Source organism: Alligator sinensis, unplaced genomic scaffold (genome assembly GCF_000455745.1).
Source record: "Alligator sinensis unplaced genomic scaffold, ASM45574v1 scaffold175_1, whole genome shotgun sequence".
Classification (NCBI taxonomy): Eukaryota; Metazoa; Chordata; order Crocodylia; family Alligatoridae; genus Alligator; species Alligator sinensis.
In genome coordinates, this window is record NW_005842536.1 from 1,085,320 (window position 1) to 1,099,642 (window position 14,323).

The 14,323-nt window shown below is 41.2% G+C and overlaps 1 protein-coding gene across 1 annotated transcript in view; it reads right to left on the minus strand.

The window, feature by feature from the left end:
• Positions 1 to 13,645, minus strand: part of IL7R (interleukin 7 receptor) — a 20,855-nt gene extending 7,210 nt beyond the window's left edge. The window contains exons 1-4 of the mRNA XM_006031879.3: positions 13,546 to 13,645; positions 6,113 to 6,251; positions 2,884 to 3,038; positions 2,047 to 2,201 (exon numbers count right to left, since the gene is read on the minus strand). Coding sequence (XP_006031941.1) covers positions 2,047 to 2,201; positions 2,884 to 3,038; positions 6,113 to 6,251; positions 13,546 to 13,645 — 549 coding nt within the window. The remainder of the gene's footprint in view (positions 1 to 2,046; positions 2,202 to 2,883; positions 3,039 to 6,112; positions 6,252 to 13,545) is intronic.
• Positions 13,646 to 14,323: the final 678 nt, after the last annotated feature.

Sequence of the window (14,323 nt, forward strand, 5' to 3'; positions counted from 1 at the left end):
GCAATTGCTTTTCTCAGATGAAAAATTGTACTTTTAGATTCAGTAAAATAAAACAATTAATTCAATTTGTACACCAAACATGTTCAGAAACATCAAAGTCCTACCTAACAGAGACAGGTCCCCTGCTTTTTATGGATGCGCATCCTAGCAGTAACTTAATGAAATACAGCTGATAGAGGAGCCCCAATCAATCACTTAGTCAAAAGGCCAAGAACTTCCTGCAAATACTGTCCAACATGAGAAGGTCAGACAGGCAGCACAACACACTGTAATTTTCAAGAGAGCTGAAAAACAGACTCTATTCCTTCATGACAAATTTTATTTGAAATACTAGATTTCATAGATTTCATACTGAAATACTCATAAGTGAAGGACTTGAAGCTTCCTGAAATAATCTATGAATTTACTATATAGTCTAGGTAGTGCTCAAGTGATGTTGTAGCTGTAATGGTCCAAGAAATATACAAGAGGCAAGGATTTTTGTGGATGCTGTCTTTTATTGGACTCACTGCATGGTTGGGATAGATTCAGACAAACTTTTATTGCATGGTATGCTTCAAGTCTGAAAGAAAAGTGGGAATAGCTTGAGTTAAGTCTATACCAGGGGTGGGCAAAGCTGTGATCAGCTTCAGAGATGTGCAGGCACTGGATTGCAGCTCTTCCCTGGCTCTGGACCACACTATCACTGCTACAAGATCCCAGCCCTGGCTGTAGAGCAGCTCCCTGACCAGCCATGTGCCCTGCTAGTGCTGCTGGGGCTAGTTTCCATGGAAACCCCAGCCCTGCACTGTCATGGCACTGCTGCTGCTGGGGTCTTCAAGTGCACCAGTGCACCCCCATCCTGTATCCACCCCTGATTATGTACATATCTTGGGTTAATTCAATAGAAAACTGCCTAAGAAGACAGACAATAGCCCAGATAAGAGCTCTTCAGCAAAGACTCTGGGCTTTTAGCTCTGATATGCTATCTCAAGTTTCCTGATAGGGCATATACGTTGATTTGTCTACAGGCAGTCCTTGGACTTATGACACAATTGGTTCCTGAAAACCGCATCTTAAGTCAAAACATTGTAACTTGGAAGCAATTTTCTCATATAAAACAAAGTTATAAATGGGGGATTGGTTCCTGAACCAAGGCCTGATACCCTATTTTCACCAAAAATAACCCAGAATTTTGTACTCAATCAATTATAGATGAGTAATATAGCTACGTTAATATATTTATATCGTAAATAGCAATCATATTGATTTGGAAGGACTTCTTTGAGGTGACTTTGCTGGATTTTTTGAAAGGCTCTTGGTTGGACTGGAGCCTTGGTTCTTGGCTGGGCTCTTCTCAGGAGTCTTGGCTGCAGGTTTTTCTGGAGCCTTGTCTGCTTTCTTAAAGAAAGTGTCCAAGGAAGTTTGGACAGATGTTCTCCAGGAAGATGGGTGACACAGCAAACTTGTTCACTGTCGTGGCGTCGCATCAGATCAAGCATTGTAAAGTAAAAACTGATGTCATAAAGTTGAAACAGGGTGTCAATTTAGAAACATTGTAAGTGCGAAACGTTGTAACTCAAAACATTGTAAGTCGAGGACTGCCTGTACACTCAAGGGATGATAGGAGAACAAAGAATTTTGGGGTGGATGAAAGGAAGAGGAAGGATGAGAGAGTCAGTAGCCCAGTTGTATTGCCAAGTGGACTCAGAGAATCTGTGAGGTACTGCATAGGCATTTCTTTTCCCCCTTACTTCTTTGATGAGGTATTTAATCTGAGTCACAGTCCAGTCTACCATAGCTGTACTCATTTAACCATGTAATGCACATTTCTAATAATACTAATGTCGATATATTTTAAGCAATACAAAGTAAATCTAACAATCCAAAATAAATCCAGAATGGACTGGAACTGGTGATTGAAAAGTGAAATGATCTAAATACATTTATTTTAGTTTCTTAAATTTTCAGCTCAATAAAAGCAAATTGGATCTTTTTGTGTGTGTTTTAGTACTTTAAATAATGCAAACTTTAGTAACTAGCAAGTCACTACAAATTTTTACTTACACTCCAACTCCCTTTTTGCCACCGATAGGATATTTGGTGTATTAATTTACCACTTAGATATCTCTTTGTTGAATGTGGAGTCTTATATTGAATAAGATACTCATTTGCAGCCTCTTGGAATGTGATTGTTACATTAAATGGTTTCTCAGGTTTTACTGTAAAAGACAGTAAGACAAGTTGCTGTGTTATACATTCATGCTGATCTTAACGCAGAACTTCCTAATAAATTCAATCCATTCTTTAAAAAGACTTACTAAAATATCTCTAGAGTGACCTAATTTGCTCCAGGAACCATTCCAGCTCACAGCCCTCCTCTCAGTATTTCCTACTTAAGTATTTCCTATTTCCCTGCTCAATATGTTGGCTACTGTGAATCCCATTCTTAGGCATCTATCTAACTATGTGAGAGGTAAGGTTTGGTAGACGATAGCTTTTATAGTATTCATTGTTTAGGTGGCTTAGGATGTTGATATAACCCTTGCTCACTATGGCCATACTAGACTTTAGGAGAAAATGGTCATCTACTATCAGCTCTATACTACTTGCCAAGTCCATTTGATGTCCTCTACATCTAGGGCTGGATTAGAAATACACATAGGAAGATAAGTAAGCTGCCTACTATAAATGTAGTTTCATTATATCTAGTTTTGAGGCAGGGGAACTTCACATTTTTTCTATCTAGGGCCATAAATTATCTTCACTCAGCCTTGTCTTGATCTTCCCCTCAAACAGTCATCATTTCCTCCATCTCATCTGGATTGAACCTTGGATTTTGCAGTTCATTTTTCTTCAGTCATTTACATTGCTTAATACTGTGCAAGGTGTTTAGCATCTTACCAATACTGATTACTTTCAGACTACTGCAGTACTTTCTTTTTGACTCGAGGATGACACAAACACGTCTAGGCAGGAGGATTTGGGAAAACTCCAAAGAATATGTGCTTTCCTGCTTCTTCATTTGTGAACACTTCTCTATTCTTTCTTCACTGACACTGTTGAGTCAATATAAAACAAATTTACTTTCTTATTAGTCTTAATGTAAAACATTTTAGTAAAGGTAACTCCCTATCTCTATGTGAGGTTGGATTTTCAAGTTCTTTTCCAGTACATCTTGCAAATATTAACTAATGGATGAAACACTCACTAAGACACGGTCCCTTTGAAACCAGTGCATTGACTCCCAACAGTGAGTAATGTTATAATACCTGTTTGAATAATCAGTTCCTTTGATACACGGACAGCTCTTATGAAAGGCCAGATTCTGATATCTTTGCTTATATTGACTTCAGTGAAACTGCGTGTGGAGCCAAGTATCATGTAAATAATAAAAAACCTAGTTGTAGTTTAGTAATGTTCATGTGTAGGAACCTACCAAAATTTTGCAGGCCAATCACAGGGCTGGCTGCCATGTTTGCAGGATTATCCTGGTGGGGCCCCCCATGCCTCTGACTGGCCAAGGGGCCCCCGTGGCCCTGCCCCTCAATGCTGATTGGCTGAGAAGGATGCCCATCATATGGCCCCGTCCCTTGGCCCTCTCCCAACAGGCTGCAAGGCTGGGCCATAGCAGCAATGAGGACTGCTGGCTCTCACTGGGGAGCCAGCATTTTATTTTTAGTAAGTTTTTTTTTTTAATTTTGCGGATTTTTGTGGTTTCTGTGAAATCTGTGTAATCAGATTTAATAGTTGCTAATCATGTGGTATCACTATTAAAGCATGGTAGGAGTTATAAAGCTGAGTAAGAAAATGGAAGAGAGATTTTGTATGCTAATAAGAGATGTTTGGGCTAAAGTAGCTGTGTGTTTTTAAACTTGATCTTAGTATTACAGTTTTCAAGTGCAGTACAAATGTATCCCAAAAGGGTCTGCTCTGGGTACCACTGCAACCAAGACAAAACCTTCACTGGTTTCAGCAGAGGCAGGATGAATGAATGAATGAATGAATGAATGAATGGAGAGAGAGGGAAAAATTCAATGGCAATATTTCAAGGACCGAGGAACTTCCCTATACTCTTCCCTCCAAATCACCCATGTTATATGAATTCTAGAACAGTTTTAATCTGAAACCCAAAAAGGCACCAACTTTCTAACTAAAATAAGGTGGAAAAGCTATCAGGATAGCTGGGTGCAAACCCCTCTTATAGCTGGCCGTTACTGCACTTTTGGTTTTGGGAAAAACAAGGCAAAGGACAAAGCAAAAGTAGGCCACAGAATTAAAATCTGAACCAATTCAGAGAGGTGCCTTTGTGATAAAACAGAATTGAAAATGTTACCTGTCCCTGTCTCTCGATCAGCAATTTGCTTGATAACTGTACAGGTCTTTATAAATAATATTTATTCTAGTGCATGCTTTCATGGAAAGGAGATGACTAATTAATATATATCTCAATTTAAATAATGGAGCATCCAGGTCACCCTTTTTAGCCTCACATACCCCTATTTTAGTAAACGAATTATACTCGGAGTAAATGGCAAAGCTCGCAGTCATTTTAGTGGGCCCAGCTGCAGTGGGTTCAGCTGCAAGCCTCCATCAGGACAATGCAGAGTCACTGCAGTCCATGGTCCTCATTGGGAGCCATTCAGTGCTACGCATTGATGGCCATACACTTGGTGGTGCATGCTTACCTGCCTCTAATGAAACATTTCCTGTCAAAACCTTTTGCTGTGGAAAACTGTCTTTGATGCATTGCAATGTGCAGAAAGTATCTGCTTGCTTTGGCAAATGTTAACTTTTCATCTGAAAAAAATGGTTTTTCATCCTAACATTTGGGGAAATCCTTTCCTTTTTGTATACTTTTTCTGTAGCAAAGAAAAACCATTTTCCAGCAAGCTCTACATCCTGCACAGCTGGACAGCTCTGCTGGTTGGTGCGTGGGACAGAGGAGGGCACAGAGATATATTCCCCAGTACTCCCCTCTTTGAGCTATCTGTGCCCTGGGGCCATAGGGAGGGAGTACTACAGGGGTGGGTAAAGTCTAGCCCGTAGTCCAGATAGGGCCTATGTAGACTCCATTTCCCAGCAGACCCTGCCCACGTCGTTGCAGTCAGTTTCCACAGAGACTCCAGAAGTGGTGGTGCCGTCACAGCATGGGGCCAGGGTTTCAATGGAGACCAGCCCCAGCAATGCTGGCAGGGCATGCAGCTGAGCGGGGAGCTGCTCTGGGGCTGGGATCTTGCAGTGGTGATGGTGTGGTCCGGAAGCAAGGCAGAGCTGCAATCCACTGCCCACACACCCTGGGCAGGGGCACGTGAGCAGTGGATTGCTGCTCTGCCCCGGCTCCAGACCACACTGTCACCTCTGCAAGATCCCAGGTCCAGCCCCAGAGCAGCTCCCTGCCCAGCCACATGCCCTGCCAGTGCTGCTGGGGCTGGTCTCCATGGAAACCTTAGCCCTGCGTTGTCATGGCACTGCCGCTCCTGGGGTCTCCATGGTAACCAGCCTCAGCAACAGAGGCAGGGGATGCTAGTAGATGGAGTCTGGTCACTGGACCAGGGCTCCCATGAGAACAGGGACTGTAGGTGTGGCTGGCAAAGAAAGAGGAAACTCTCTGTCCAGGGATTCCCATCCTTGCAACTCAGAACTGGAACAGCAGAAATGCCAGCTGTCTGTCGGTCTGCAGGGAGCAAAATCAGATCCATTATGTACATCACCAGTGATTTGCTTGCTTTTATACGTCCTTCCAATTCTGATTGTTCCTATTTGGGGTGCTGCTTCTGCTCCAAACCAGCCCTATTATTTTTGGAATAATATGTTAAAAATTGGAATGAAAGTGACAGCTTTGACCACTTCCTGTTAAATGCTGAAGAGAAAACCTACAGTGGTTTTGAAATCTCCATCACTTGAAGTTTTTAAGGGAAAGTTAGACAAACACTTGTCTGGGATAGTTTTGGCAGAAATAAGCCAGGGTTTGGTCTGCATGACATCCTGAGGCCCCTTCCAGCCCCCCCCCCGCCCCTTTTTTTAAAATTCTATGACTCCATCCATGTTCCCTAACCTGTAACAAAACAATCGCTTACTGATGTAATGCCTGACTATTAATGTGGCAGCTGATATGCACATAGCCACTTACCATGAAACAATTTGAAAGTTAGTGTTATTAAGACTTGGCTCTGAAAAGCTGCAAATTAAGGCATGAAGGGAAGAGACAATTTCCAGCTGGCTGAAACAATCAATCTCAGGGTTGTCTAGTTCGTCATCTCCAAAGGTCCCTAAGGAAAGATATGCAGAATATTAATGAAAGGAATTAATATATTAACACAGGCCCACAGTAAGAGGATTTTTTCCACAGAAGCTGATTAAAAGAAAGAGCACCAACATTTCAGTTAGGTATATGGTTTTGAAGAAAAGAATATGTATTTTTAATGGTGTCCTCCTGCACCTGGATGGTTTCCATTCCCTGTCAGACTCATGGAATTAAATGCACATATGGTAGTTCATATGAGAACTAGAAAGTATCCTCTAAGAGCTAGCTTATTCTTTTAGATCGAGTAAGTTTCTGGTGTTGATGTGTTTGCTGTCAGACATGATATAAAGGAATATTTATGTGAACTTGGAGGTCCTGTAAGTATAGACTTCCCATAGACTAATACAATGCAGACATTTTGTGGGACTGCAGTATATAGTTTTACTTACCATGAATTAGAGGTGACCATATTCTTTAGAGGTAGATGAATATTGGCTTTAAGAAGCATGTGTGAACCTTATACCAAGAGAAGAATAGTAACTAATTTAGGATGAATTAATCTACAAATGGGAACTAGGAATGGAAACTAACTTAAGAAAGTGATCTAAACACTCAAGAGTTTTCCAAAATAGATATTTCCAGTAGAAATATTACTTCTAGATTCAAAGGTCTGCTATTTCATGGCCTGTTAGGGATAGAAGAAAGAGATACTGCTGGCAAACCAAAACCCAGTATCAACCTCCAGGCCTAAATCATAGTTTCATAGTTTCATAGTTGGTAGGGTCGGAAGGGACCTGAAAAGGAATACAAACATGAAAAGGAATTTGATTGGCATCCTATAAATTGACTCAGATATTCATAGCACAATATTGTTTAAGAAGGTTACAACTGCAATAAAAGAGGAGTTTCTGGTCAAGACCACAGGCTTGTCTACTAGAGTTATTAGAGCTCTAGAGTTACTAGAGCTACTCATGCTTCAAACTGCAATACTTAGCACTGGAAGTAACCCCTTATTATTCTGGTATAGCACATCAAAACTGGAGGACCACACCACTGCCACTGACTGTAGCTGCATGGGTACAAATAGCACCCGTATGCATACACCTCTAGATAGCTGAGAATTTCAGTGCAGCAGCTCTCTGCTCAGTGCCTTCTGCTTCCCCAAACTCCCATTCATCCCCTCATATCTCTAATGTGAAATGGAACCCATGCTTGTGCTCTGCTCTCTGATTCGTGACAAGGGATAGAAAACGAAGGTAACATTTTTAGAGTTCTCATTTAGCAGTTCTTTGCCCTGTTGCACATTTCTGTCAAATGTCATAAATGAGGCTCAGCAGGGAAAGCTGAATTTTTTGTCATACTACAGTTTCTTGCAAGTTGTGTCTTGATGACTCATTCTAACAATTGCATTTTGACAGCAGGGGATAGCAACTCACATCCAAAGCTCCTGTAGGCAGGACCAATGATAGTGAAATAAGAGGAGGATGTCACTTTACCCTGGCTTCATGAAATCCCACTTGTCATGGCAAACCAGCGGTGAAGGGTGAGATCATGACAGGCTCTTCAGTAGGTCTGCAAGGGAAGAATCCCAGGAGCTTCTTATCCTCATCCCCTGCTAATGAACTAGCTACAAAGTGGGTAGGAAGAACAGACCCTGTTCTGTGAGTGTTAGTTTAAAAGCAAGTATGTACGACCTGCTGGTTCCCTACTATATTCTGGAAGAGATGGGCATGATGAATTGCACCTGCATGTCAGGAAGCTACTAACAGCTTCTCCAAGTCCTGTAGTTGGTTCCCTCCTTTTTGATTCTCAGCCATTCCTCTCTGCTTGTCTTGGGGAACTTGTAAAGAGCCATGATTCCTGCCCAAGCAATGTGGGGTATATGCCTGGAATCCCCCTACCCAGGGGCAAATAACACAGGGCTGTGTCACTATCACTGATTTGCCATTGCTAGAATTGATTCACTGATCATGGTTAAATTGTTTGCATTAAAGCTGATCTCATAACCTGCCTTGTCACAGGCAAATTATGCTAGATACAACATAAACCAATTCCCATCCAACAGAGAATACGTTATGATGAAATCAAGACTCAGCCAGTGGTTTCAGAGTTGAGGGAATGCGGGGGAGGAAACATAGAGATAAGAGGATTTAGGGTTATTTTAAAATAGAGATAAGTAACAGCAATGATTTTCCTAGCCATTGTGAGTTGTGGGCATCAAGGCAGAAGTGCATCTTGAGGGGAGATTAGAGGGAGAACCTGGCAGCAGTTTGAGAAGGACACTGATAACAAGGGGACGTGCATCCATGGAAGCAGCAGCCCAGGGGAAAGCTGCAACTGCACTCCCAGCAGAGCTCAGGAAGTACGGGTGTTTGTATTCGAGGTGGCATCAAACACTCAGTGGTTTGAGTCTGTTTTTGGGGAGGTTCAGATTTACACCTAAAGCTAAGACTGTAGAAGCTTGTTCTTGTGGGTATCTGGGTGCCAGGAAGCTATGAATTGCTACTTTATCATAGTAAAAACCAGTTTCAACTTTGTGTTGTGTTTACTACAGAATAAACTAACTTCCTGTATGAGGAGGAGAAAAATGGGACCTGAGGACATCCAGTGTCCGCTCTTTACCTTGCATTTAAAGTGGGATGCAGGTTACAGGGAATTTTCTTTTAAGGGGGAAAGAGGAGATTTTTTCTTACTAAAAATGAAATATTCTGCCCGGCAGTTCTAACAGGCAAGTGAGTTCGATGCAGGTGAACAATGTGGAGTTGGAGCCCTTGAAGAATGATGCTCATTTTAATCTATAGGAAAGGTACAGCATGAAGAGCAGCAGTTCAGACTTCCCCCAGGCTGCTCTGCTTCAACTATGAATGGTGAGGACCACTGCTAGAGGTGAGAGGCATGCTACTGTGTTGTTATTTGTGTTAGACATGTGCCCTAGAAGCCTTGATTCAAGATAAGGGCTCTATGGCTCTAGATCAGTGGTTTTTCAACCCGTGGTCCACGGACCTCTGGGGGTCCACAAACTATGTCTAAGGGGCCCACAAAAGATGACTTTGATCAATCAAAAGTATGTGAACACCCACACTTACAAATCAAAGGGGTCCACACCTCTATTTGAAAATGTTTAGAGGTCTGCAAATGAAAAAAGGTTGGAAACCACTGTTCCAGATAGTCTATAAACATAATGAGAGAACTATGCTCTGATGGACTTGCAGTGTAAATAAAACAGGTAGGTGAAACAAACCACCAGGTATGGAAGAGAGAAGAAAAGTTAACAGCAACAAATAGCACAGACTTTAGGACAGATTGCTACATTCAACGGAGGAACCAAGAATTGACTGGGCATAGAAAACATCTGCTATGAACTGAACTATTCCACCTACAGATCAGGGTAGCAATGGTGAGACTGTCCATGAAGTCTGCCTATTAGGAACTGAATTAATGCCATCATATTTATTTCACATAAACGATTTCAATCAGTATTGCTTCAGACTTGACACGAGTAAAATCATAGAGTCATAGGAAAGTAGGGCTGGAAGGGACCTTCAGATGTCATCTAGACCAACCCCCCTGCCTGAAGCAGGATCATACCTATTTAAACCATCCTGTACTAATACATTGTCTAACCTATTAGCAAAACTACACTAGTCAACACCCAAAAGTTCTGAGGAAGGCGAAACCTGCCCTTCACATATACACGCACCAGCAGAAGGGGAAACTTTTTCTTCCCAGCCCTTGCCACAGACACGTTAAGTCATATATGACTACAGACTATGCAGAATGTCATATAGTAAGCACTTTCAAGATTTCCAATTCAATTTTTTGTAAATAATTTGTAAATAATTTTCTATCCACAATTCTGGTTACATAGAATTAGCATTCAAACTGTTACAGATTAATACTGCTGTTTTTTATTTATATAGTGACATTGCCAGATGTTTTATGTATATAAAGGTGTTGGCATATTATATATGAATCCACAGACTGCATCTGATTCATAAATATTTTTCGTATGTAAACATTCTCTTGCCATCTACTAACCATTTACTGGAAAGGGGCTCATAAACAGAGGCGTCAAATGCTAGAAAAGTTGTAAATCAAAATCCATCCTGCTGTCCTTGAGAAATCATACAAGCTTCTTTGTTTAGCATTTGACCCGACTGTTTAATGTTTAACTAGCAAAGGAACCCTTTGGTTGTTAAACCAGTATTAAAGTTGAAACAGGTCTTTTGCACTGTCTGACGTTGAACTTCTCACACTGTGAATATGTTTCATGACTCAGAACAAACAGTATTCTACCAGTAAAAATACAATTAAAGTAACCTAGGATTATCATTACATGTGCAATTTTAAAAGCATTTACAAGTACCATCTTATACAAATTAACATTGTGTTTTGGTATCTGGTATGGGCTTATATATATATAATATGGTTATTTGCTTCTTTCTATCTAACCAGAATGGTATACCCTTCTTTGTTTGCCCTGGATTTTCTGACCCTTATAAATAGCTCACAAACAAGAAAGTGGTTGCAGGGACTCCAACATGGTTTCTCCCATGAGTAACAACTGTTTTGGGGAGTAAAACTTGGCAGGATCACAACTCTTTTTCCAGGTCTTAGGTATTTTAAACTAATGGGTTTATCCATATTTCCCTAAACTCAGTCAACAGGTAACTCTGACACACTTGGCTCAAATCTATTTATACTGCATGCTCTTCAGGGCACAGGGTTTTTTACTCTCTCCTGTGTGTACAGTGCCCAGCACAACGGGGTTCCAGTCCTGATAGGGCCTTTTGGCATTACCACAGTATAAATATTTGCAGAGCCTTACACACAGTTGAACTTCCTACATTAAAATCAATGGGATTATCTACAAAACACAATTAAGCAAAGCCAGAACAGTTTGACAGGATCAGGGATTAAAATTGCCTTGGAAGTGATCATCATTGCCACAGATAAGGACACCTATTTCATGTAGTCTTTTTGGTATTACTGCTACCCGAGAATGGACAACATATTGAGAGATTATCTGGAGAAATCTGTAATTAAAATAATGTTGATGTGGGTTGGTCCAGTCTCATAGGAAGAGGACCACTGAAGTCACCAGTTCTGTCCAACCATCACTGCTACCCCCACATCAATGTTACTTCCCCACCAACCTCATATCTGTTCTCTTCCTCATGTACCACATCGGTCCTACTCCCTCCCTCAAGCAAAACCTCTGTTTCTCCTGCAGCTTCTGGGTTCTTCATCTCTCTCTCAGGCTGGGTGTTGCAAGGAGAGAAAGTTGGGGGTGGAGGGGAAAGCAGGGGAAGGAGCCACTTTATTGCTCATTGGGGTGATGGGGAAGACCTTCTTGAGCTGCTCCTTCCTCCCCTCCCCTGTCTCAGGACAAGGGTATTGGTTCCTCAGGAGGAGAGAAGAATTTTGTTTGCTCTGTTTGCTTTCTGAAGTAGCTCAGATTGGCTGCTCTTCCTCAGCAGATGGAGAAGGTGGAGGGTGGTCAATTGTGGTAAATATTCCTCAGGCAGGGCTAAAATTCACAAGGGCTGGAGCTGTAAGTACCATGACAGACCAGTGCCAGCCCTGGCCAAACTTGCCTGACTTAAAGAATTGAGAAAACTGGCAACACTGAGTAAGGGTTGCAAGGATCTGTTTCTCCAGCTAAAGAGGTGCTCCACCTTGCTGTTCTCAAAGTCAATGGCAAAACCCTTTTAACTCAATAACGGGTTCAATAATGTGTCAGAGATGCGTGGTCCCAATGATTTCAAATGCATTGACTTTAACTTTAAAAGATTAATGTTGACTTCAGAGGAACCCTTCACCTAAATAAGGTTTGCAGGTTCTTTGATCACTCGCAATTCTAAAAACAGAAGAAAATAGAACATATGCATCAGAATTCCTTTGAGGTTCTGGAAACCATCGTGTACTCTATATTCTTCTGGCTTGCAAAGCTGCCACACACTACAGCTTTGCTCTTCTATTATAAATAGAATTCTTTCAAGCCAGAGAGAAACAGAAGGAGCTAACAGAATTATAACTAAAAGATAATGTAGGTACATGGTAACTGCCTAATTATTAAAAAACAGAAACTGTACCCTCCAAGTGTCACTCACACTATAATGACCTATATAGTCACTCACACTATAATATCTATTACCCTAAATGACTGGTAATTAAAAGAACAGCCATATATCAGTAGTCTTTTAATGTGACTTCTTATATGAGTAAAGATTATGGCATATGAGTAAAGAATATGGCATATGTGACTTCTTATAGGGTAAAGATTATGAGACAGGTATTCAGGATTCGGCTCCAAGGGTTACCAAAAGAATCTAATCTTGGAGTTCTACGTATGGCAAAATTCTTGCTGTCAAGGGAATTTTTTCCTGAATGGAGATTTAGAATGAGGCATCTTCCTGCTGTCAAGGGAATTTTTAATAAAAATGTGAGCATTCATCTGCTATCAAACTATACAGCTATACAACTATACAGTTGGTTCAATTAAAGATATACAAAAGAACCTTGTGTACATTTTGTGGACCATCATGACTATACTGAAACTCTAATCTCACTACAAATAAAGTCATGCAGTTCATAATAATTTACGGACTTAGAGTTGTTATGGAGCCTACTGTCTATGAGTGACAAACAGCCAAACATTTGTGGTCCTCTCTTACTGATTTCTAGGAGTCCCGTATTTAAATGTTACTGTGACCACACGAAGAGTGGAACAGAGAAAGCCCCTTATACCGTGGAGTCACTCCCTGCCAGAGATAACTCATACTGGGTGTTCAGAAATATCCTTCTAAAAAGGAACCTGCTTACACTGGAGCCGAGCAGGTTGGACTGGGTATGTACATAGTAGGTTGGCTCTGTTGCTTCATACCCAAACTACAGGAAACCATTTTCTCTTGACAAGGTTGCCTACAGAGTTTATAAAACAAAACATAATATAAAATATACCAGAACCAAATGATTCTTCACTTACAAGCCTTAAATAATCACCGTTCTTTTCACAAAAGATAGATATAATGCTAAAGGCGAAATGGGTCCTGTGTTCCTTCTTCACGCCACATTTTTGGTGATTTAATAAGATTTTGGCATATGCAGGAAAGGCAAGTTTGGAAATAAGAGCAGATCCATATCTGTATAAATAACACATCGGCATCACACATGTCTCATGACTAGGGAAGAGGCCAGGCAAACCTAAAGCCTAAAGTTCTAATAACTCCCATGTAAAACAATTCCAGTAAAGGCACTTCCAAAAACCGTGCTTTCAAGATTATTCATGATTGTACACACAAACATAAATGACTCACCATCCCCATCTGCCGAGGTACAACAACTCTCTCCAGAAGCAGTATGAAGTAAAAAGAGTAAAATACTAAATGCTGCACTTGTCCGTGTCATCCTGAGCATACTTCATGTGTGCTCTGTGTGAGTGTGTGATATGCTTGCTCTCTTACTTTATACTCAGCCTGCAGCAGAAACCTACTGCTCTGATAAAGCAACCACAGACAGGGGGAAGTGTAAACACGTTGAGAAGGATGACAAGTGGCAAAGAGCAAACCGGGAAGCGAGAGAAGTATTTGTGGAACTTATATTTCAAAACGTGCCAAACAAAAAGCCCCTGAATTCATTGGAAGGACTCCTACTGACTTCAGTGGATTCAAGAGCCCATTTCTGTTCCCACAGATATCAATGGAATTTTTGCTAGTGACTTCAGTGAAAGCAAGATACAGCTCTTATGGAAAATGCCTTAAAGCCTATGAAGACCACAAAGCTGGGAACTATATTCTATGCTCAATTATAGCTTTGTGACTTTCATAGAATCCTAGAAAATTAGGACTGGAAGGGACCTGAGGAGGTCATCTAGTCCAACCCCCTGCACAAAGCAGGACCACCCCCAACTAGATCATCCCAGGCAAAGCTTTGTCTAGCCAGGCCTTAAAAACCTCTAAGGATGGCAATTACACCACCTCTCCAGGGTAACCTGTTCCACTGCTTCAACACCTTGCTAGTGAGAAAATTCTTCTTAATGTCTAACCTAAGCTTCCCTTGCTGCAACTTGAGACCAGTGCTCCTTGATCTGTCACC